This window comes from Pristis pectinata, chromosome 9, assembly GCF_009764475.1.
Source record: "Pristis pectinata isolate sPriPec2 chromosome 9, sPriPec2.1.pri, whole genome shotgun sequence".
Taxonomy (NCBI): domain Eukaryota; kingdom Metazoa; phylum Chordata; class Chondrichthyes; order Rhinopristiformes; family Pristidae; genus Pristis; species Pristis pectinata.
This window is the reverse complement of record NC_067413.1, coordinates 65,287,381-65,310,100: the sequence shown is the minus strand read 5'-3', so window position 1 is coordinate 65,310,100 and position 22,720 is coordinate 65,287,381. Positions and strand designations below refer to the sequence as shown.

The window sequence follows — 22,720 nt, the reverse complement described above, 5'->3', positions numbered from 1 at the left end:
AATACTTCATTAAGAGAGTGATCAATTCATGAAATGGATTCGTAGATAGAATTGTGGAGGTGAAAACCTTGGAATTATTTACAAACAATGGGTACTTCTAGGAACTTTTAGGATTGAAGAAGCAGGATGAATGTAACGGCATTTTGATCCATACTGTCGTGTGAACGTCAGCAAAAGTAAGAGCAGTACTTAGGAGATGGAAGATGGAAATGAATGGAAAAGTCTGGAGTGTTGAAGATAGAAAAATGAGGTCAAAAGTCAAATATTGCTGTATAAATAGGAAAGGTAAGGTGGAGTAGCCCTGCCAGTTATCTAAAGATAATTCACTATCAGTGATAATATTGAAATGTATTATGACATAATGAAGAATGGAATAAGGAGTGATAGGGATATGAAAACATAATTTCAACAGCTGCATATTATTAATATTCCTTAATATTGACTAATAGGCAAAATAATGTAATATAAATAAATAAATAATTACCTGGCATGTTGCAATTTGAGTGATCTAGTGAGGTGACACATACATACTTACAAAAGCTTATTTCTATGGTGAAAGTGCCACAGGCTATTCTGCTTCAAAAATGTCAATGAAAATACCAAAAGGAAAGGATGTATATTTTCTTTATTATTGCTGAAACTCCTCAGTTTAACCATAAAATAGTTCAGTAGCTCAGTGACTATTTTCCAGGTTAAATTCCAACCCAGTTCTAAATACAATAGAGACCAACAGCAAGACAGCGTGCAGGGATTTTTGATTACAGGCTTCCCAAGGGAACAGAGAGCAAAGGACTGCATCCTCATTGTCTCAAGAGAGAGATAAAGAGGCAATATTGTGGATAAAGTTGGTCCTCCATTCTTATCTGGTATCATGTTCAACAAAAGCAGAAAATACTGGAAGTATTCAGCAGGTCAGTCTGCATCTGTGGGAAGAGAAACAGTCAACTTTTCATATTGGAACCCTTCATCTGTTCTGAGCATTTCCAGCATTTTCTGTTTTTGTTTTAGATTTCCAGCATCTGCAGTTTTTTTTGATTTTCTCTTGAGTGTCATGTAGATAGTTCTGAGAGATTTTATCATTGTATTTCTTAATTGAGAAAAGTTACAAGAGTCTGCAGCAACAGCCTGGAATGCCAAAGCTATATAAAAATTCATGGCAAGAGATCTTAACCGGTATCAACTGTGGTGTATTACGGTTACAAAATGCAGCAAATTTCTGTGAGCACCTCCTTCGGAGCAGAGTTGACGTTCACATTGTGGTGCAAGAAGGGTTTTCTGCAAGAAGCTCTTCTCTCTCTTCTCCAGAATCAGGATCAGGTTTATTATCACTGACATATGTCGTGAAATTTGTTGTTTTGCGGCAGCAGTACTGTGCAAGACATAAAAGACATGAAAATTACTATGTCACAAAAATAAATAGTGCAAAAGGGAAATAATAAGATAGTATTCATAAGTTCATAGACGATTCAGAAATCTGATGGCGGAAGAGAAGAAGCTGTTCCTGAAACAATGAGTGTGGGTCTTCAGGCTCCTGTACCTCCTCCCTGATAGTAGTAATGTGAAGAGGGCATGTCTCAGGTGGTAAGGGTCCTTAACGATGGATACTGTCTTCTTGAAGCAGATGCCCTTGATGGTGGGGAGGGTTGTGCCTGTGATAGAGCTGGCTGAGTCTACAACCTTCTGCAGCCTCTTTCAGTCCTGCACATTGGAGCCACCATACCAGGCTGTGATGCAACCAGTCGGAATGCTCTCCACCATACATCGGTAGAAATTTGCAAGAGTCTTTGGTAACATACCAAATCTCCTTGAACTCCTAATGAAGTAGAGCCACTGCCGTGCCTTCTTCGTGATTGAATCATTATGTTGGGCCCAAGATGGATCCTTTGAGATGTTGACACCCAGGAACTTGAAGCTGCTTACCCTTTCCACCGCTGACCCCTCAATGAGGACTGGTGTGTGTTCTCCCGACTTCCCCTTCCTGAAGTCCACAATCAACTCCTTGGTCTTGCTGACGTTGAGTGCGAGGTTGTTGTTGTGACACCACTCAACCAGTTGATCTGTCTCACTCCTGTATGCCTCCTCATCACTGTCTGAGATTCTGCCAACAACCGTGGTGTCATCGGCAAATTTATAGATGGCATTTTAACTGTGCCTAGCCACACAATCATGAGTGTAGAGAGAGTAGAGCAGTGGGCTAAGCACACACCCTTGAGATGCGCCTGTGTTGATCGTCAGCAAGCAGGAGATGTTATTACCGATACGCACTGACCATGGTCTCCCGATAAGGAAGTCAATCCAGTTGCAGAGGGTGGTACAGAGGCCCAGGTTTTGAACCTTGTTGATTAGTACTGAGGGGATGATGGTGTGGAACGCTGAGCTGTGATCGATAAACAGCAGCCTGATGTATGTTTTGCTGTTGTCTAGGTGCTCCAAAGTCGAGTGCAGAGCCAGTGAGATTATGTCCACTGTAGACCTGTTGATACGGTAGGCAAATTGCAGTGGGTCCAGGTCTTTGCTCAGGCATGAGTTAATTCTAGCCAAGACCAACCTCTCAAAGCACCTCATCACAATAAATGTGAGTGCTACTGGGCAATAGTCATTGAGGCAGCTCACCCTGCTCTTCTTGGGCACCAGTATGATTGATGCCCTTTTGAAGCAGGTGGGAACCTCTGACTGCAGCAGTGAGAGATTGAAGATGTCCTTGAACACTCTGGCCAGTTGGTTGGCACAGGTTTTCAGTATCCAGCCAGGTACATTGTTGGGGCCTGACGCCTTGCAGGGGTTCACCCTCTTGAAGGATGTTCTGACGTTGGCCTCCGAGACAGAGATCACAGGGTCACCAGATGCTGTGGGGATTCACACAGGTGTAGTGTTATTCTCCCTTTCAAAGTGTGCATAAAAGGCATTGAGCTCATCAGGGAGTGAAGCATCACTGCCATTTATGCTGTTAGGTTTCACCTTATAGGAAGTAATGGCATGCAAACCTCTTCCTCCAGGTAGTTTAGTATTAGCTGCTTGGAGTGAAACACGAAAATAGAGACCCAGAAGCACTCTCTGTGCATCCTTCTATCCCTGATAGCTTTTCTGTTAAGAATATAAGCAGTAGCACAAGTAGGCTTTATGGACCTTTGACTCTGTTGTGCCATTCAATTAAATCATGTTTGATTTTTTTTTGATATTAACTCTACCTTCCTACTCTCTTCCCATATCCCATGTGTGTAAAAATCTTTTGAAGATGCTCAATCACTTGGGTACACAATTCCAGAAATTTGTAACTCTTAAAAGAGCAATGAAAATTTTCATTCCAGCCTGAAAGGGCTGACTCCTTAGCCAGGACGCTGACAATAGATTTGCTAGCCAGAGGAATCTCCCAGCATCAATGCTGTCAATACATCAACGAATTTTATGTTTCAATGAATTCACCACGTAAATTACAGAGAAAAATCACCCATTTTACTTAGTTCTGCATAGAACAAGCTTCCTATCCCAGAAAATGATCGACAAACTGTTGGCCCCATCACATGCTATGAGTCATTTGAAAGCAATCATTAAGGTTTTTGTGATCCCACAACTGGAAGCAGGAAGATATTACCACTATCATTACACTTGGGTTTGATCTAAGATTTTAATGAACAGGCTTCAGATTGAGCAAAATTGGAATTTTGCTTTAGTTTATTGCCTGCTACATTACTTAAAATTTCTTCCTGCATTTTCAGTATTACATTGCCTGGGAATCAATCAGGAGCCACATGTCCTTCTCTTTGCATCATAATACAATATAAGGTCATGATGTAAGTACACAGGTGCAAAGGAACCAGCTCCGCTCATTAACAGCTAAGCGGATTGGGTGATTAACAGACAAACACTTATGTGTTTCATAAAAATATCTCTGCTGCTGGTGATAGGTAGAGTGGTATTTTGTATTAGTGCCTTTAATAGAGGGAATACAACAGATCTGTGATTGATTCTATGTGTAAATGTCTTTGTTGTTAGTTTGCAAATCTTTGCAAGTCCTGCAGTGTAAAGCACTAAAGATTTGACCATGACTCTGGATAATCTTGGTGCAAAATCACTATGCAAGCCGAAAAACAAGCACGTAGCTGAACAGAGGATTTAGACAACAGAAAGAAAAATAACACTATGCCCCAGGAGAGAATCTTATAATTGAAGCTGGCTCTGCACTTTGCTCCTCCTACAGTTGTTTTATTTCTTAAACTGGCAGAATTATGCTGAGTTATTTTTTGATTGGTAATGTCCCATGCTGAACTATTATTGAATTGTTTACTGGAACCAATTGTTTTAAATTGAGATAAATAGAGATTTCATTCAATATACATTCAGTGCAGTAGGAATAATATCATTTGAACATGATAGCCAAAAAACGAACCTCAGCCTATAAAAGTATATTTTACTCCTTCGGCATTTGTAAGTTTTTATTGTTACAACTTGCCTGTTTTATCTCCCCCTACCCATTGTTTTTGTGTCACAACAGTAAGGACATTTTCTTTGCAGTGCTGAATGCAGTATATTGTTCTGTGTTGATTCAAAACAAGAATGCTCTACTACAATTTCCCTTACATTATGCAACTACCATTTTTTACAATCTTATTATTGCAGCTTGCTATCTGGTTTATATGTATTTTCTTTCTAAGAATCACTTGAATCATTCAGTAAATTATGCTATAGGTATGGGTTTAACAAGATTGCTTCAAGTATAAAAAGAAAATGCTAGAAATGTTCAGTATTTCAGCCAGTGAAGACACAAAGATAAATTTACCAAATGAGTGCTGACAGTGCAGGGCCTCATGCACCAGGACGACAGTTTGTGATTTTTCCAACCGTTAAAATGAGGAGTCAGCAGATTGTAGGCTACGCATACAAGGTTATATGTGTTCCAAGTAGGTGAGGTTAAAAGCCTGTTCTGTGCTGTACCTCTCTACGATTCTATGATCCTTCAGGTTAGGGAGGTGGCCAGATGACATGTCAGAGTAATAAGGCAGAAAGATAGTTGAAAGTGACAAAAAAATGAGGATGTTCGAATGAGGAATGCTTTCTGAAAGGATTTCAAAAGTACTTGATGTGGCGCTTGAAACTCATGTTTTCTTTTTTGACATTGCCCAGAAATTCTGACCGATCAACATCAAATGCAGCAAGAACTGCAGAAACTTGCATTCCAGCTTATTATATACTATGCTGATGTGCAAATGAAGTGGTTGCTTATTCCAAATGGGTTGTCATTCTCACTGAAGACCTTGCCAATAGGTGGCAAAGTCAGAAATTTAGATATACATCTTGAATATCTTCTTCCAAGTTGTTCCAAAACAAAACATTAATTAGGTTACTTTTAGTTTCTTTTTCCTTTTTTGCATATAAACTACCCCATAAAACTTGTCCAGTTTATTTTTTTTAAACTGTCCTTGCAGTATGGTAAATAACATCTACACGTTCAATGCCCTTTGAACTTCATTAAACCATTTTAAGCCATCATTGCTGAATGCTCTTTGGTATCTGACTGATTTCATCATTATTGCATCATAATATTATGTCTAGTTACTTATTTGCTCATGAGCCTGAGGAAAATGCTATCATTTTGCTAAGTTTCTAAATTGGAAGAAAAAATTGTAACCTTTCTTCCACTGATAATTGATAAAGAAAATACAGTCCTTCTGTCTCAAAACTTATTCAAAAGTGTATTTACTCCCACTGTGAATAAAGAATGGCCCTAGCATTTAATAGAAACAATTTAAAGGACTGACTGACTGTAATTTTGCAGCGAACAACTTTATTCAAAAAGGTGTCAGGGAATGTGGTTTAACTTGCATTTTAATGGCTGCTGACTGTACCCCATTTGGTCATTTTGAACATTTGGTTCCATTTGAAGTGACAATAGAGTTGTCAGTGCCTCACACAAAAAGGAAATCTGTAACTTCTATGTTGTATTCACTGCCATAATATAAGAAATCTGGCAATATCTAGGCCTGGGTTGATTGGTGGCAAGTAACATTAGTGCCACACAAGTGCCAGGAAATGTTATCTGACAAGAGAAAATCCAGCTGCTATTCAAAGGCAGTACCATCACTGAATCTCCCACTATCAATATCCTGGAGTTTACCATTGACTAGAAACTGAACTGGAGTAGCCATATACACAACATGGTTACTGAGAGCAGGTGAGAGGCTAGGAATACTGTGGTGAGTAACTCGCCTTCCAACTCCCCAAAGCCTGTCCACCATATACAAGCCTCAAGTCAGGAGTGTGATGGATACTTTCTGCTTGCCTGGATGAGTGCTGCTTCAACAACATTCAAGAAGCCTGACATCATACAGGACATGCTAGCCTGCTTGATAGGCACCCCATCCACAACAATTCACTCACTCCATCACTGACATGCAGTAGCAGCAGTTTGTACAATCTACAGGACACACTTCAGCAACTCACCAAGACTCCTTAGACAGCACCTTCCAAACCCACGATCTCTACCAGCTAGCAAGACAAGGGCAGCAAAAACTCACCACCAGCTGGAAGTTGCCCTCCAAGCCACACACCATCCTGACTTCGAAGAAAATTGCCATCCCTTCACAGTCGCTGTATCAAAATCCTGAAACTTCCTCCCTAACAGCATTGTAGGTATACCCATTCATCAAGGGCTACAGTGGTTCAAGAAAGAAACTAACTGCCACCTTCTCAGTGGCAATTAGGGATGGACAATTAAATGCTGGCTCAGCCTGCGAAATCCACACATAAAAAACACTGTGCATTATTGCTCCCAAAACAACAGTGACAAGGATGATGACCAATTAATCAGCACTTGTGATATTGGTTGAGAAATCAAATTTGTTAAACACCTCTTCTCTTCTGCAAAATTGCACGATGGAACCTATTCTACTATGGAATATCTGAGAGAGCAAGTGGAGTCTCAGGTAAACTGTAAAAACAGTGTAGCACTTCCTGAGTACTGAACTGAAGCATTGTTTTTTCATTTGTGTCATAACTCTGCACAACAACAATGTGCTGCAGAGGGGCATACCAGAAGCAGCACTGGGCATACTAAAAATGATGAGGTGCCAGCCTATTGATACTGCAGCTCTGGTCAACATGTAATATAAGCAGCAAAACGACATGCATCAAGAAGGCAGCATCTATCATTAAGGACCCTCACTCAACAATTCAGAATAGCTTCTTCCCCTCCACCATCAGATTTCTGAACGATTTATGAATACTACCTCATTTTTTTTGCACTATTTATTTTTGTGATTTATATATTTTTATGCCTTTGCACTACTGCTGCCGCAAAACAAATTTCATGTCATAATGTCAGTGATAATAAATCTGATTCTGACTCTGCAATAGACAGTGCTAAATTAACTCATTACCACTAAATCAGGTTGAAGCTCTGCAGTTCTTCCACATCCAGTCAAAAATGGTGGGTGGACAATTAAACAGGAGGACTAAGGATCCAAAAGAATCCCCATTGTTCACAATGGTGGAGTGAGCAAGTGAGTGCTAGAAACAAGGCAAAAGCACATACAACTGTGTTCAAAGTGCCAAATATGTGATTCATTTTGGCTTCGTCCTAAGGTATCCACCACCAATACAGAAACCGGTCTTCAGCCAATTGATTCATTCAAAGTGATATTTTAAAATGGCTGAGAGCACTGGGTCCAGCAAAGGTGATGAACCTAGACAACGTCTGAGCTGTGGTGCTGAAGAACTGTGCCCCAGATCTAATTGCACCTCCAGTCAAGATGTTACAATGCATTTACAACACTGGTATCTATCTGACAATGTACAGAAGTGCTCAGGTATGAGTTGTTCACAAAAAAGCCAGGACAAATCAAACCTGGCTAATTACTTCTCAATCAGTCCACTCTCAATCATTATCAAAGTGATGGACATTGTGTTCTACAGCCTTGGTCCAAATGAGGAACTAAATTCAAGAGGTGAGATGAGAAAGACTGTTCTTGAGATCAAGTCAACATTTAACCAAGTGTGCCATCAAGGAGCCCTGGTAAAACATATCAATTGGCATCAGGAGGGAAATAGTTGAAGTCATATTTCGGATTCAATGATCCCAGCTCCAGAACGTCTCAGCAGGAGTTCCAAGGGTTGTGTCCTAGGCTGAGCCACTTTCAGCTGCTTCATCAATGATCTTCCTTCCATCATAAAGTCAGAAGTGGACATATTCACAGATACTCAATTCCATTCACAATCCTTCATCAAATGAAGCAGTCCATGCCTGCATTCAGAAAGATTCAGTCAATATTCAGCCATGAGCTGATAGGTGCCAAGTGCTAGACAATAAGTCTAACCACTTGTACTGGACATTCAATGGCCTTGCCATCACCAAGTCTCCTACCATCAATATCTTGGGGGTCACCATTGACTAGAAACTTATCACAGCTACACCAGCAGGCCAGAGGCTGAGTATCCTATTGGTGAATCACTCATTTCCTGTCGGCCCAAGCCCTTTCTATCTACAAGACATATCAGGAGAATAAGGGAATACTCTTCACTTGCAGAGCCAAAAACTCTTAAAAGGCTCAACACTATCCAGGATAAAGCACCCATCTTGACTAGTACCCCAACAAACACCATAGATATTCATTCCCTCCACCACCAGTTGACAATGGCTGCTCAAATCCCAAAAAGAAGTTTAAAAAAATGACACTAATGCTGAAAAAATGCAAGTCAATAACCATCTCCAACAATGAGAATCTTGTTCAATGACATTGAACAATGACATTCAGTGGTATTTTCCATTTTGGAGTCCCCATCATCAACATCCTGGGGGTCACCAATGATCAGAAACTCAAATGGACCATAAACATAAGTATAGTGGGTACAAGATCAGGTCAAATGCTCAGTATTCTGCAAAAAAAATTCACCTCCTGACACGCCAATTCCTTTTCGCCATCTTCAAGCCACAAAGTCAGGAGTGTAATGGAATACTCTCCAATTGCCTGGATGACTGCAGCTGCAACAACTCCCAGGGAGTACCATGCCATCCAGGAAAAAGCAGCCTGATTAATAGATACCCATCAACCACCCTATTTATTCATTCTCTCCAACACTGGCACATAGTGGCTGCAGTGTGTGCAGTTTACAAAACATATTGCAGTTACTTGCCTCGGCTACTTTGGCATAACCTCACAAACCCTGTGACCTGTACCGCCAAGAAGGACATGGACATTGTAAGGGAAACCACCACTTGCAAGTTCCCCTTCAATTTGCACATTATCATGATTTGAAAGTATATCACCAGACCATCATTGTCACGGCTCCATATCCTACCCAACAGCAGAGTGAGAGTACCTTCAACAGGTAGACTACACCAGTCTTCACAAGGCTATTTAGGGCTGGTCAATAAATGTTGGCTTTCCTAATAATGCCCAGATCCCGAAAAATGAATAAATAAATGAAAATTCTATGATGTCAGAAGTTCACTCTTCTGCAAATTATTTTTTTTTGTTTTAAATATCTGCTTTCTAAATCTGTGCTTTCACAAGCAGAACATCCTGCTAAGGAATAAAGCTGGAAAATTAGACATTAGGTTTCAGTATGCATGTTGACCTTTTATCACAGAAACCATTGCCCTACTGCACCCAAAACCAGTGTTGTGAAAGGGAGTCAATGTGGATTGTACAGTGTATTTAGGATAAGGACTGATCAGTTGCATATCTTTAATTTCTGCTAACACATTGCAGTTATTTAAATTGAACTGAATACTTAGTTTAAAATGAAAATCACAGTTATTGGTGCATTTCTCCTTCATTTCTTAATGTAAGTTCTCATGATTTTATGAGCTTTAAGAGTAAGATTAAGGTAGAATTTCTACAAAACATTTTGCAGCATGTGAAGAGGACTTGGACTAGCAGTAAAAACTGAGAAGTTTATTAGTACATTATGAGTGGTGATCATTTCTCTGCACACATGTACTTTCCATTTATAAAACTCAGAGAGAGCAGATATCACTGAACAGATTTACTCAAAACTTGTATTATTTGTTTAACGTGTGAATACAAGAAGAGATGCGCCTGGCCCTGGAATCATGCCAAACATGGGTGAGAAAATAGCAGTGTGAGATGGAGATAGTAATGCCCAGGGAAAAATAGAGCATGAGAGGATGGATATTACGGATCTTAATGCAGCTACCTTACTCTGAAAGTGACAAACCTGAGCCTGACAGAGCAGAGGTGGAAATGTGAGTGGAGATTTTCAAATAAAACTAATTTTTTTTTGCAACGAGACCAATATCTGCAGTGGAGAATTAATCACTTAATCTTATCCCATACAGGGATCGATTTAGCAGCAGCCCTCTTCCTGGCAAAGTAACAAACACATCTTAAAATATGGTTAATACGAAAACAAAAAGCATTAAATGATTTGCAGCACCATCTTTTGTCTTTTAGGACATTACAGCAGACAGATTTTACATAGAACTGTTGGATTAAATTCAGTAAACCACTTTCTTACCTTTGCAACTGAGCTCAGGTAATAACAGACATAAGCAGCAGCGATTCCCAAAACAAGAGACAAACCTACCCCTGAACTTGACAGATTGATTTTGACCTGATTTTCTAAATATACACTCAGATCTCTGGTAAGTGAGTTGTCATTCCAGGTTGCCTCAATCATTGCTTAACAATTGGTATAAAATGAGGTCTGGCCACTTGCACTTTGCATCAGAACATAAGAGACTGTAAAACCAGATTCTTGTGTCCTTCAGCCCAACCCTCATACACTAGCACAATCCTCTTTGACTTCTATTTATAGATTTTAGGCTTTGCTCAGGCCTTTAAATGCCACCTGCTGGAGAAATAATCATATTAACTGCAATTTTCTTCAGCATTTCACAAAACTGCATTTACATTAATGTGCTTATTTTATTGCCAAACAATGGGACATTTTACATTTTTACAGCATGAGTAAATTGTTGCTAACTAAATTCAGAGAAAAATTTAAAATACAGGCTGCAATTTGCAGCAAAGAAGAGACAATTTTTAGGACAAGAGCAGGTCGTGCATCCAACTCTATTTAGCCAGCTGTTCTGAAAAATACAAAAAAGCCTTGGGGCAATTTGTCTTTCAATGTACCTTATCTTCAAGTGCGGAGATAATGTTGCAGTTCAGACTGAAAAACTCACGATGGAGGCTTCGTTGCCACAAGTGATTCTTACCATCACATTGCACTGTTCACTATTCTTTATTAATTGCAGGTGATTTTATTTTTGCATTGCTTCTGGACAAAAATCTATGCCTTTTTAAACAACTTACATTTGTGCATTTTTTTCTGATTTTTTTCCTGATTGCCAATTTATGTCACACTGTCATTTCAGCTTCTTCCATTATATTTTGTATGTGGACTTTAGTATTTATTAAGGATGCATGCAAGTGTCCGGCCACAATGTGTGATTGCAAAGTCTGATCACCAGGTGGCTTGTTCTTGAGAAACAGATGTTTTGAATTTTTAGGTTGAGGGTGCATTCTGAAAGCTTTGTTGTACTTTATTCTTCCTTCACACTGTGGATTGGTATACTTTGAGAGCACAGAAGTGGATATATCACAAAGTGCTGATGGGGAGCCAGCTTAACATGTTTTTCCAGCAACTGTAGGATTTGCATGGCTGCAAAGACCAAGATCAACACAGTGACCAACACACATGGATCAATCATTGACCTTGAAGAAACAGATGAGTCCCATCTGTTGATTTGAGATGAATAAAACTTCCAAAAGTGATGATTATCGACCAAGTTGTACTTGGTTCTGTGTGACTCGACGGACCTGGATCTGCTGGAAGTATACAGCACTATACTTCCAACTGGCAGCATGTCAGAATCCATGATCGGGGCATCATCACCCTCATCTGCAAACAGCAGGGGGAGAGGCAGGAAATCAGTAATTGGGTGACATTGTAGCACAGCTAGTAGGGCTGCTGTCTCACAGCTCCAGCAATCCAGGTTCAATCCTGACCTCGGGCACTGTCTGTGTGGAGTTCACATTTTCGCATATACTCCCAGCGTTCACGTGGTTTTCCTCTGGGTGCTTCGGTTTCCTCCCACATCCCAAAAATGTGCAGGTTGGTAGGTTAGTTGGTCACTTTAAAATGCTCCCAACCTGTAGATGAATGGTGGACATTGGGGGGAGTTGATGGGGAATTGAGGAGAATAAAATGAAATTAGTGTAGATTAGCCTAGATGGGCGCTTGATGGTCAGTGGACCAAAGGGCCTGTTTCCATGCTGTATCTCTCTATGACTCTGACATTATCTCAGTGTTAAATGTGGATTACAAGATTCTGTCCATTGGCCATTGTCAATTGAGCCAAGTCTGCTTTTGGGCAGATGATCTATTCTGATCAGACACACAGTGTATCCAGTTGGAAAATCTCTGGAAGTATTGGGCTGCATGGGAATACAATTGCCTACATGGAGACAGGGAGGTGGTTTCTTGCCTTGTCAACTTGAACCAGAAGAAAGCCTTTGCCAGAATATCTCAAATAATTCATGACGAACATGGTCTTCAAAGTGGGCTTTAGGGATGGAATCCGTAATTGGATGCAACTGCTCTACACAGATATCAGTAGCACAGTCCAAATTAATGGGTGAGAACCTGAAAGCTTCCAATCAAGTCAAGGCTGCCCTCCCTCCTCTGTTTATGTGTTGTAATGAGCCTCATCCATCAAGAAGGATACGAATATAAAAAGGGTGATGCTGCCAGGCAGTGGGGACACTGAAGTCAAAGCCTCACTGTACATGGACAATGTCGTCATCTTCTGCTTAGAGCCACAGTCAGGCCACAGGTTAATCAGCGTCTATGACCAATTTAAACTGGCCTTGGGGTCCAGAGACAAATGCAGCAAAAGTGAGGCCATGTTTTTTGACAACTGATGGGACCAACACTTTGTTCCTTTCAGGGCTGGTCACCTGAAGGCGCTGGGAGTCTGGTTTGGAGGAACCAGGGCATGCAGCATGAATCATTTGGAATGAATAGTCAAGGTGAAGCAGAAGTTAAGAATGTGGGAGTGGTGAGAAAGAACCAATTTTTTTATGTGGAAGGTGCTCTTGGTGTTGCTGCATGTGGACAGATGTGGCCCATACCTCACTCCTGAGTGTGGCAGTCCCCCAAGCCTTCTTCCAATTCATCTGGAGATCCAAAATGGATTGTGCTCATAGGGAAGTACTATACAGGTCTCCAGACAAAGGGGGGAAAATATACCCATCGTAGCCCTTATCCTGGTGGCTACCTTTGTATGTGGCTGTGTCAAGCTGTGCATTGAGCCTGCGTATGCAAATACGAAGTGTCACTACTGTGTTGAGGTTCCGCCTGTTCCCGGTGTTGTGAAGGATGGGCCCGGCCTTGATCCTGTGGAACATTCCATCAGTTGGACCATGCAGCACCACCTATCACTCACAGAAAACTTCCTTCAGAAAAATCCCTCTGACCACAAGACATTCAGGCAGTGGTCCATATGGAAGTTCATATGGAAGTTCATAGTGGTCCATATGGAAGTGGTCCATATGGAGGGCATGTGGAAGGAAACAGTGGATCCTGTTGGATTGTTCCTCAAGCAGACTGTCAAAGTTATTTGACAGGCTACCTCACCACCAGAACTCTCAAACAAGCATCAAATTTTGTTTGGCCGGTGACAAAATTCCAATGTGCAGGAGTACGTGCTGAGGGATGCAGTGAAGCTTGTTGACATTCCTACAGTTCTGTAGGAAAAGACCAAGTCTTTGACATGGAGGAGCTTGGCCCTGTGATAAGATATCTTTATTAGTCACATGTACGTCGAAACACACAGTGAAATGCATCTTTTACGTGGAGTGTTCTGGGGGCAGCCAGCAAGTGTTGCCACGTTTCCGGCGCCAACATAGCATGCCCACAACTTCCTAACCTGTGCGTCTTTGGAATGTGGGAGGAAACTGGAGCACCCAGAGGAAATCCACGCAGACATGGGGAGAATGTACAAACTCCTTACAGACAGCGGCTGGAATTGAACCCAGGTTGCTGGCGCTGTAAAGCGTTACGCTAACTGCTACACTACCGTGACAGCCCCTCAAGTGTTTCAAACTGAGACAATGTCTAAGGATAAAATATTAGTGACATGACATATTAAAAGTGAATGTTTTGAATTTGCCTGGTACAGTGAATAAAGATAATGACATGTTTTACTGTATAGTTTAGGAATAAAGTGAATTTTTGAGGATAAAAAAGTAGTGGATATTCTATAATGCTGGTATTCCTACATGGGGACCACAATGTGAGATTAGCCTTTGTCTATTCGACTGTGAGTATACCATGCATGAAGTTCATGCTGCCTTCTCATTATTATGATTTAAATGACCAGCCAATGTTAGTAGTTTTGGCACATCACCACAGGGTTCAATTTCATGGCTAGTATTAATTCAGCAAGCTTGGATTGATTTAAACCAGCCTGCAATTTTTAAAGGGGAAGTGGTTGTGGTTGAAACCAATGGTAGAAATTATTCTGGAGATGATTGCAGACTGCTAAAAGAGATGGCACAACATGGAGAGAGTAGTAAGATGCAGCAAAGCTGGCCTTAGCCAATGAGGAGGAGGAGAGATGACCTTTATCCAAAAGGGGCCATAGGGACCTATTGATACCAATGGAAATAAAGGGAGGAGATAGCTGTGAATGTGTATGCAAGAAGTACAGCCCCAAGGACCTCAATGCATTAGAGTAAAATGTTCAGTGAATTCAAACTCATGGTCAAGTACCGCATCTCATCAACTGTACCATTCATTTCACATACGTTGCTCAAGCACTTCCTCATTTTCACATACAAGCAATCTCTGTTATTCAGGACTGAGACCTAACATTCATAAACTCTGACATACCTTTATTGTCAAAAAAGTCACATTCTTCCTTTGTTTCTGTAGTACATTTGTTGGAAGTGTCAACACTGTCACCAGGAGTCTATTAAACTTAAGTTCTTCCCAATTCTGCCATTTTTTGATATAGATGTCCATATCCTTCAGGTTGCACAAATTTCTAGCAATTCAATCATTACGACCACACCACCTGAACACATTGTGCGACTCCACTGCACATGATTTCCTCTCAATTAAAGGACACTTTCTCTTCACCCCATACTCCCTACTGATTTGTAACTTGCAGATAATAAAGATCTTTGCATCCCTCTGCCCTCATCCCTTGCTTCAACTCAATGTTACCTTTGAATATTTCTCCTTTCAAGAAATCTAACCTGGCTAGATGGTGGTTGAGTAGAAGGACAGCAAATGCAACAGCACAGCATCCATTGAGCTGACACTCAAAGCCACCAATTCAGATGCAGACTCTTTGCATATTGTGGAACTTTTCTTAGAGGCAGGGTCTGCATATGGTGAATTCACTGGACAGATGGTAGAGTTAATAAGCAGCCCACTGAATGGTAGGCAGGCTCAGATGAGGACTTCAAAAGGCTGGAAGAGAAGGCTCATACTGGACATTGGCAGGCCTGCCAGAAAGCATGCATGCCACGCCAAAGAATGTGGTGGAGTCCAGTGATTTTCAAACACAGGGTTTTGGATCTTGGACATCTCTCTTTCCAGTAAGGAAGTAATGGATAACTTCAGATTCAAACATTATACAGTGTTCAGTGGTCAATAACCCAGCTTTCATTGCAACAGAAGCAGAAGCCACCCAATATATGAATGACACAGTGAATGCTCAGCTTATAGCAATGTAAGCTAAGACTGCTGCCATTATCTCTGTGGATATTGGAGTTTAAACAGACTTGCAGAATATCTTGCAGTAATTTATTATATTTGCTGAGGTGATAGTTTCATAGAGCATGAATTTTCTGACATCTCTCAGAATGGCAACATTGCGATCCCACTCTACCTGTGCTCTAACTGTTGCCTTGTCAGCCAGAGAGCCCAGACTGCTGAAGTCCAAAGCCTGGTGTTCTTAATACAGAGCTCTTCAAGATCATCGTCCAAGGCCATCTCCACATTCTGAAAGTCAGCATCTTTTCCATCCGTGGTGCAGCTATTGAGGGAGCACTGTAGACGAGAACTTGGGCACAGACAAAGGCACAGATAAGACAGGCACTAATACAATGCATAAGGGTGATTAAATTTGAATTTTTTTGATAAAGTTTGATATTTAAATATAGTTTGCAATATTGACTTGATGCTGGATTTTATTTTGTTATCTCTGTGGAGGGAAGGTGAACAAAAACTGTAGTAGAACTGTTGTAGAATGGAAATTTGGAATATTTATTGGGAGTGCATTATGATAAGTTGCTCCCTGGTCAGAAAGGATGCAATACAATGCTTCCTCTCCTCCTCTTCTTCCTCCTCCTTACTTTCTTCCTTCTTCTTCCTTCCCTTCTTCATAGCTGATGGAATCACCCACCAGCTTTAATCACCCACCATTATCCATAATGAATCACTTTGCTAAAATTAGCTTTCTTTGAGCATGCCAATGATTTTCTCTATCAGGATGCATCATGTGCACACAGCCATTGTGTATGGGAGTTGCACACTATACTTAGTAAGAAGATAGCCTTTATCATTCAGTAGCCGCCCTCTGGTTTGGAGTAGTGATTCAGATATGAAGAGATTAACAGACTGGTGCAGAAAGAACATAGCAAGCAACTTGTTAAATACTGGGCAGTGATTAACATATAAGTTACAATTGAATGTTCAGGGAGTGGAAGCCCTTATGTTTATTTCAGTGTTAACACATGGCAATGCAGTCAAAAGTGTCCTGCACCATTGGGAAGTCCACAATCCAGGTGAAACCCCTTCCCTACTATCCTTGCTGACAAGTCAGTGAAGAATAAAATTAATTCAGCTCTCTGGAAGGGAGAGTCTGTGAGTTCCCAGATGCACTGGTGTGCTGAAAACTGTGAAACATTGCAGATCACCTGCTCCAGCAGAGGCAGAAAAATGAATGGATAACTTGACTTTACCAGCCACTGACAAAGCAGTTCCAGCACTGCTCTATGGGGGTAGCTGTGGCTGCTTTACGTGGCATATTTATTTTCTGACCTCTTTGCTAAAGCTGAGATGACTTAGACATTGCTGGGAAGATTGCTCCCTTAACGATGGTAGATAGAGCCTTCTGCTCAGAGTTTCTCTCCACCTTCTCTTTCCCAGGGGTGAAAGTAATTTAAATATCTTACTGCCACAGTCCTATCACTAAAATTGCTGGTTTAACCCATTTACTTTCCTGCCAGTATGCCGTGTTGGCCCACGTCGGCTCACTTTCACTTCTCCTTCCCCTTCTGCTGCCAGGCACACATAGACCATTACTGTTGCATGGTCTATATGTGACCCAAGGTATGCAGCAATGTGGTGGACTCTTAATCTTCCTGTGAAATGGTCTAACGACCTACATTCTTTGGGTACTTATCATCTAAACATGAAAGCTATATGTTTGCTGAGGCATTGAAGTAAATATTTAATCCTTGCTTCTGCCACACCCCACCATTCAAATTAACAAAACTTTAATGAGGCCAGAAAACACCAAACTTAGATTTTTAAAATCAACTGGTTTGTGGCCCAAACGTATTGGTGATAGTGAAAGACTTACTGGATATCAGCATTGTATTATGATTTATACAGCAAGAACAACAGTTGTGTTGGTTATTCATCAGTGAAATGCCCTTGGGTGTTGTTAACTGTCACCTGCAACTTGCATGACGTGAGAGTCAGCAGACCCATATCATAGACTACATCCACCGCTCTCCGTAGCTGCCTTGTGGTCAAAAGTCCATTTGTTATCTCCAAATCAACAAGTTAAATACCATTGACTAGTTAATTTTATCACTTCTGCAAACACCCACTGGCAGAAAGCATATGTCATCATTTTAAGTCAACAGTGCCTGCAATGTCCTGGCAGTTCAACCATTTCATTCACCAATATTTGTTCCCGTTGTTACAGTTATCTACGTAAGTATAAACAATTATTAATATTAGACATAAACCTGACAAGTTGCTTGCAAGAATTAAAAAGCAAGCACATTGGCTTATAAACCCTTTCAATTTCTACTAAACAGTAGCTTAATTCAAACAATACAACATAAATCAATCAGCCATTTTTTTGCAGGTGATTTAATCTTTAACAGGAGAGTTTCTTCCTACTGCTAAATTCTGGATCCTCCATGTGAATTGAACATTTAGGCTCAACAACTCGAGTGCTTTAAGAAGTGTGCTGAATGCAGGTGCCTAAGGGCCAAGGCTTTGGGCACCACTGAATAAATGTTGCATTTCTCAAGGATGACAGTGTACCACTTGGAACTGAGGCCGTGGAAAATAGCTCTGTTAGTCATAGGTCAGTTCAAGGCCTGAGATCTGGGGCAAAGTCTGTGATGAGGTAAGTCACCAGAGAATGTGGAATTGGGTTGAGGGTGGGTGGATTTGTGATCAGTGAGAAAGGAATGTGATGGTAATCTATGCTTACTGGGGGTTTGCTCATCAGTTTAGTGGCTGAGGGGGATTGCTGCATCAAGTGAGGTCACTGAATTAGGGATGGTAAATTTCAAGGGCCCCGATAAGCTTAATCACTCAGCGCTGAAAATAAAAGCATTGTGCAATCTAGATACATTGTTGCAGTCTGATTTGGCAGCATGGCATCAAATTAGTGCTGTAAGTTGATTGACATGTCAAACTGCAGAAATTTAACAGGTGAAAGCACGGCATGTGCCAGTAGCCTTCCCAATATGTGAGTCAATGTGACTTGTTCGACAAAATGTGTACAAATGCATTGCATGCCAAATTAGAACAAATTTGATCTTGCCATCCACCCAAACAAATGGGTGTTATGCAAATGAACTTAACCAAAATCTTTCTCTATGTATCCCAGAACTTATGCTTTTTTAATTTCCATTCAAGTAAATTTGAAATTTCTGCTTTGTTCTGATATTTTTAGTTAATATTTTACATTTTTTTGGTTTTCATTTATATATTTTAAGTACATTTTTGCATGGCAGGACCATTGGGGCATGAGAAACATAATTTAAGTGTAGATTATAGGTAGTGGCATCATTGAAATGCTCCATGAATTTGCATATCATTTAAAGTCATGTATCTGACAAGCATTAATAAAGTGTAAGAAATATACCATGCTTGAAAACATTATACTTAAAACTTTCATAGTGGAAAGAGAATGTCACACTCACAGCTTATTGGTTCAGTGGCTTAAGTTAACTGTGATGTTAATCATGCAGTGGTATTTAGCAGGCTGAAGCTCAGGGTACTCTTAACAAATTTTAGTTCTTCAGCATTAAATAGGCCAAAGTTCTTACTACTTGAGTGCCATCTAGCAATTCTTACTGGAAATCTCTGTGGGTACATGGAATGGTGGGGTGGGGGGGGGGGTGCGGTTGGTGGGGAGACAATTTTCTGCCACGCTGTGATAACATCCAGAAATGGAGAATCTTCAGATTTATTTCTCTAATGAATGGAGCTTGTAATCTGAAGAAATTGGTTGGAGGTGAAGTAGCTGGACCGGGATGATGAATGGAAGTGGCTTTTGATGCAGTGCAGGTATTACTGATGGAAGAAATGTGGGGAAAAAATCATTTAAAAAATGGCATTGGTTTGCAGTTCTGAAACTGTCTGGAGAGTCAACCAAAAACTGTGCTATCCAAACTGTGATAGATAATCGCAAACATATGGTTACATTTCTTTGAATAAAATGCCAACATATTAAATGCACAGTTATAAATACATATTTAAATCGAGCTTACCTTTGGTATACCAGGACCAAGGAGTGAATCAATATCCTGCTGATAGACTGGCAGTTTTCTATGTGATGCAAAATACACAGATAACAGGACAAAATGCAATGTGATTTTTATTAAACAAAATAGATTTATTTTTGAATGACTGTAAAGACACGAATACTGTCTTTGGTCAGTCTTTGCATAAAAAGAAATAAAAGAACTGCCTGCGATATTAGAAAACAAAGGGTTTTGTGACACTGAGGAACTGTAGGAAATTAGTATTGGCAAAAATCTAGTACCAGAGAAATTGGTGAGACTGAAGTTGAAAAGATGATCTACATCCCAGAGCTTTGAAATGTTTTCCACTATAGATGGTGGATGTATTGATCATCAGCTTTCAAAATCCTCTGCAATTATATACTGTATGGTGTTGGAATGGTTCCTTTAGATTGGAGGATAGTAAATGTGATCCCACTATTTAAGAAATGAAGGATGGAAAATATAGGGAACTTATAGGTTATTTAGCCTGACATTGGTAGTTGGCAAAAGCTTGGAATCTGTAATATAGCATGTAAAATTAAGACACAGAAAATAATAATGATTGAGCAGAGTCATCATGAATTTATGAAAGGGATTGAAAATAAAAAAAAATGACTATGGATTTGGAAATCTGAAATGAAAACAGAGAATGCTGGAAATACACAGCAGGTCAGGCAGCATTAGTAGAAGGAGAAACAGAGTTAATGTTTCAGGTTAAAGACTAAACACAGGGATCAGTGCTTGGTCCACAGCTATTCATAATCTAGCTGAACGATGTAACAAACTGGACAGGATTGTGAGCAGGAAGGATGTGAAGAGACTTCAAGGGGATGTAGACAAGCTAAGTGAATAGGTGAGAACATGACAGATGGAATGTAATGTGGAAAAATGTGAGGTCATCAACTTTGGTGCACAATACAGAAAAGTATTTTTTAAGTGGTGAAATGGGATTCTATTTAAGTCACTAAAATCATCATGTAATTTGGTGAGCAAATGTTATGTTGTCTTTTATTGCAAAATGATTTGAGTACCAATTTTGCTGCAATTATATACTGTATGGGGTTGGTGAGGCTGCACCTGGAATATTGAGTACAGATTTGGTCTACTTACTGAAAAAATGAGATATTTTCATAGAGGGAGTTCAGCAAAGATTCACTAGACTGGTTCTTCAAATGAAAGGTTCATCATATGAGGAGAAATTGAGTGGATTAGACCTGTATTCTCTGGAGATAGAATAAGACATTATCTGATTGAAACATATGAAATTCTTACAGGATTCAACAGAGTGGATAGAAAGAGTATGTTTCTGGTGGCTGAGCAGTCTAGAACCAGGGGTCTCAGAATTAGGAGTAGATCACTTGGGGCTGAGATGAGACGAGATTTCTTCATTCAGAGGATGGAGAATATTTGGAATTCTCTATTGCAACGGACTGTGGATGCCTAGCCATTGAATTCATTCAAAACCAAGATTGATAGACTTCTTGGTATTAAAGGTATCAAGAGATAGTGCACAAAATTACTGCTGAGATAAAAGATTAACAATGATGATTCATGAAACATGCACACAGGTTTGTACCCTTTATTTGTATGTTCTTATGACATGTCCTTTAGTTGTTATATTAGAGCATAAAAAGGGATTATCAGATCTAGGATCCATTATTCAATCTCATGGAAGTATCTGAGTAACCAAAAAGTTTAACTTATTCTCAGCTAGATATTGTTCTTAGTCACATTTGCATTTCCAAAAGCAAACCATGATATCTCAACCAAAAGCAAAGTATTGCAGGTGCTGAAAATCTGAAATAAAACAGCAAACATTCTAAATACTTATCAGGTCACCTGAGGAGAGAGAAATAGGCATAACATTTCAGATCAATGGGAAGGTACAATGGGAGGTGGACATGGAAGAGTGTATTTACAGTATATTGCTTTTGGACCACTCAACTTCCTACAATAGTTTCCCATACAATCTCAGGAGCTGCCACACCAATCTTTTCACCTCCTCCTTTTCTACTGTTCAATGGCCTAAACATTCTTTCCAAGCAATGCTATGACTGAATTGTACTTCTTCCAGAGTAGCATGCATGGGAAACCACATCAGCAAGATCTGGCCCAATATATATTTTAAACATATGTTTGATTGTGGAATTAATATTGTCCATGATGCTACTATTCATTGAAGTAATCTTATGGTTTATTTTCACCTGGGGAAGCAGATAGAGCTTTAGTTTGGTGTAACATCTTAGGAACTGTATGAGCATCAGTACAACACTCCCTTGGTGCAGCATTGGATTGCTGGCTTAGATTTTTATACAAGTATCTGAAGTAGAATTTGAATCAACAGCAATCTAAATCAGTGTTTTCACAGCATCCCACCTTTAACTTATCTGTTGTTTTGCTTGTGATCCCAGTTTGCATTCATCATCTTTTTTTAGACCTTGCTGTAAAACCGTCATTGTTTTATTTGCCTTATACAACTGATATCTGTCACCTTAAAATTTAACTGACTGTATCCTAATTGCTTCTTCATCCTTTGGTGTTCCTGGTTGCCACTAGAGCTTCCACATTGAAAATCAAAAAAAAACTGTAGATGCTGGAAATCTGAAATAAAAGCAGACAATGCTGGAAAAACTCAGCAGGTCAGGCAGCAGCTACAGAAAAAGACACAGTTAATGTTTCAGGTCACAGTCCCAGACCTGAAGTGTTCCAAAGGTGCTGCTGGAATGTTAATATTTCCTGCTTTGAGAAAATTTTCTTCAAGAAGATCTGTTTTGCAAAGCAGGCCTTTTCTCCTCAATATCTCTTAGATCTTAACAATGAGTGTCTCACTTGGCATTTGTATATCGTTTGTCACTTCTTTCTAACAGCTCTTTCATACAAAGTCATAGAACCAAAGAAAAAAGCTGGATTTCTGCAGCAAAAAGTTAGCATGATGGACTGAATTGCCTCCTTCTATGGTTATGTATTCCAGTTATGTATTCAAATGC

General features: G+C 40.1%; 1 protein-coding gene across 1 annotated transcript in view; it reads right to left on the bottom strand.

Annotated features, from left to right (window-relative positions):
- The window catches only part of abhd3 (abhydrolase domain containing 3, phospholipase), a 37,983-nt gene extending 27,348 nt beyond the window's left edge, over window positions 1–10,635 (bottom strand). Inside the window, 1 exon segment of the mRNA XM_052023081.1 lies at window positions 10,474–10,635. Within this exon segment, the coding sequence (XP_051879041.1) occupies window positions 10,474–10,635 (162 nt within the window).
- Window positions 10,636–22,720: the final 12,085 nt, after the last annotated feature.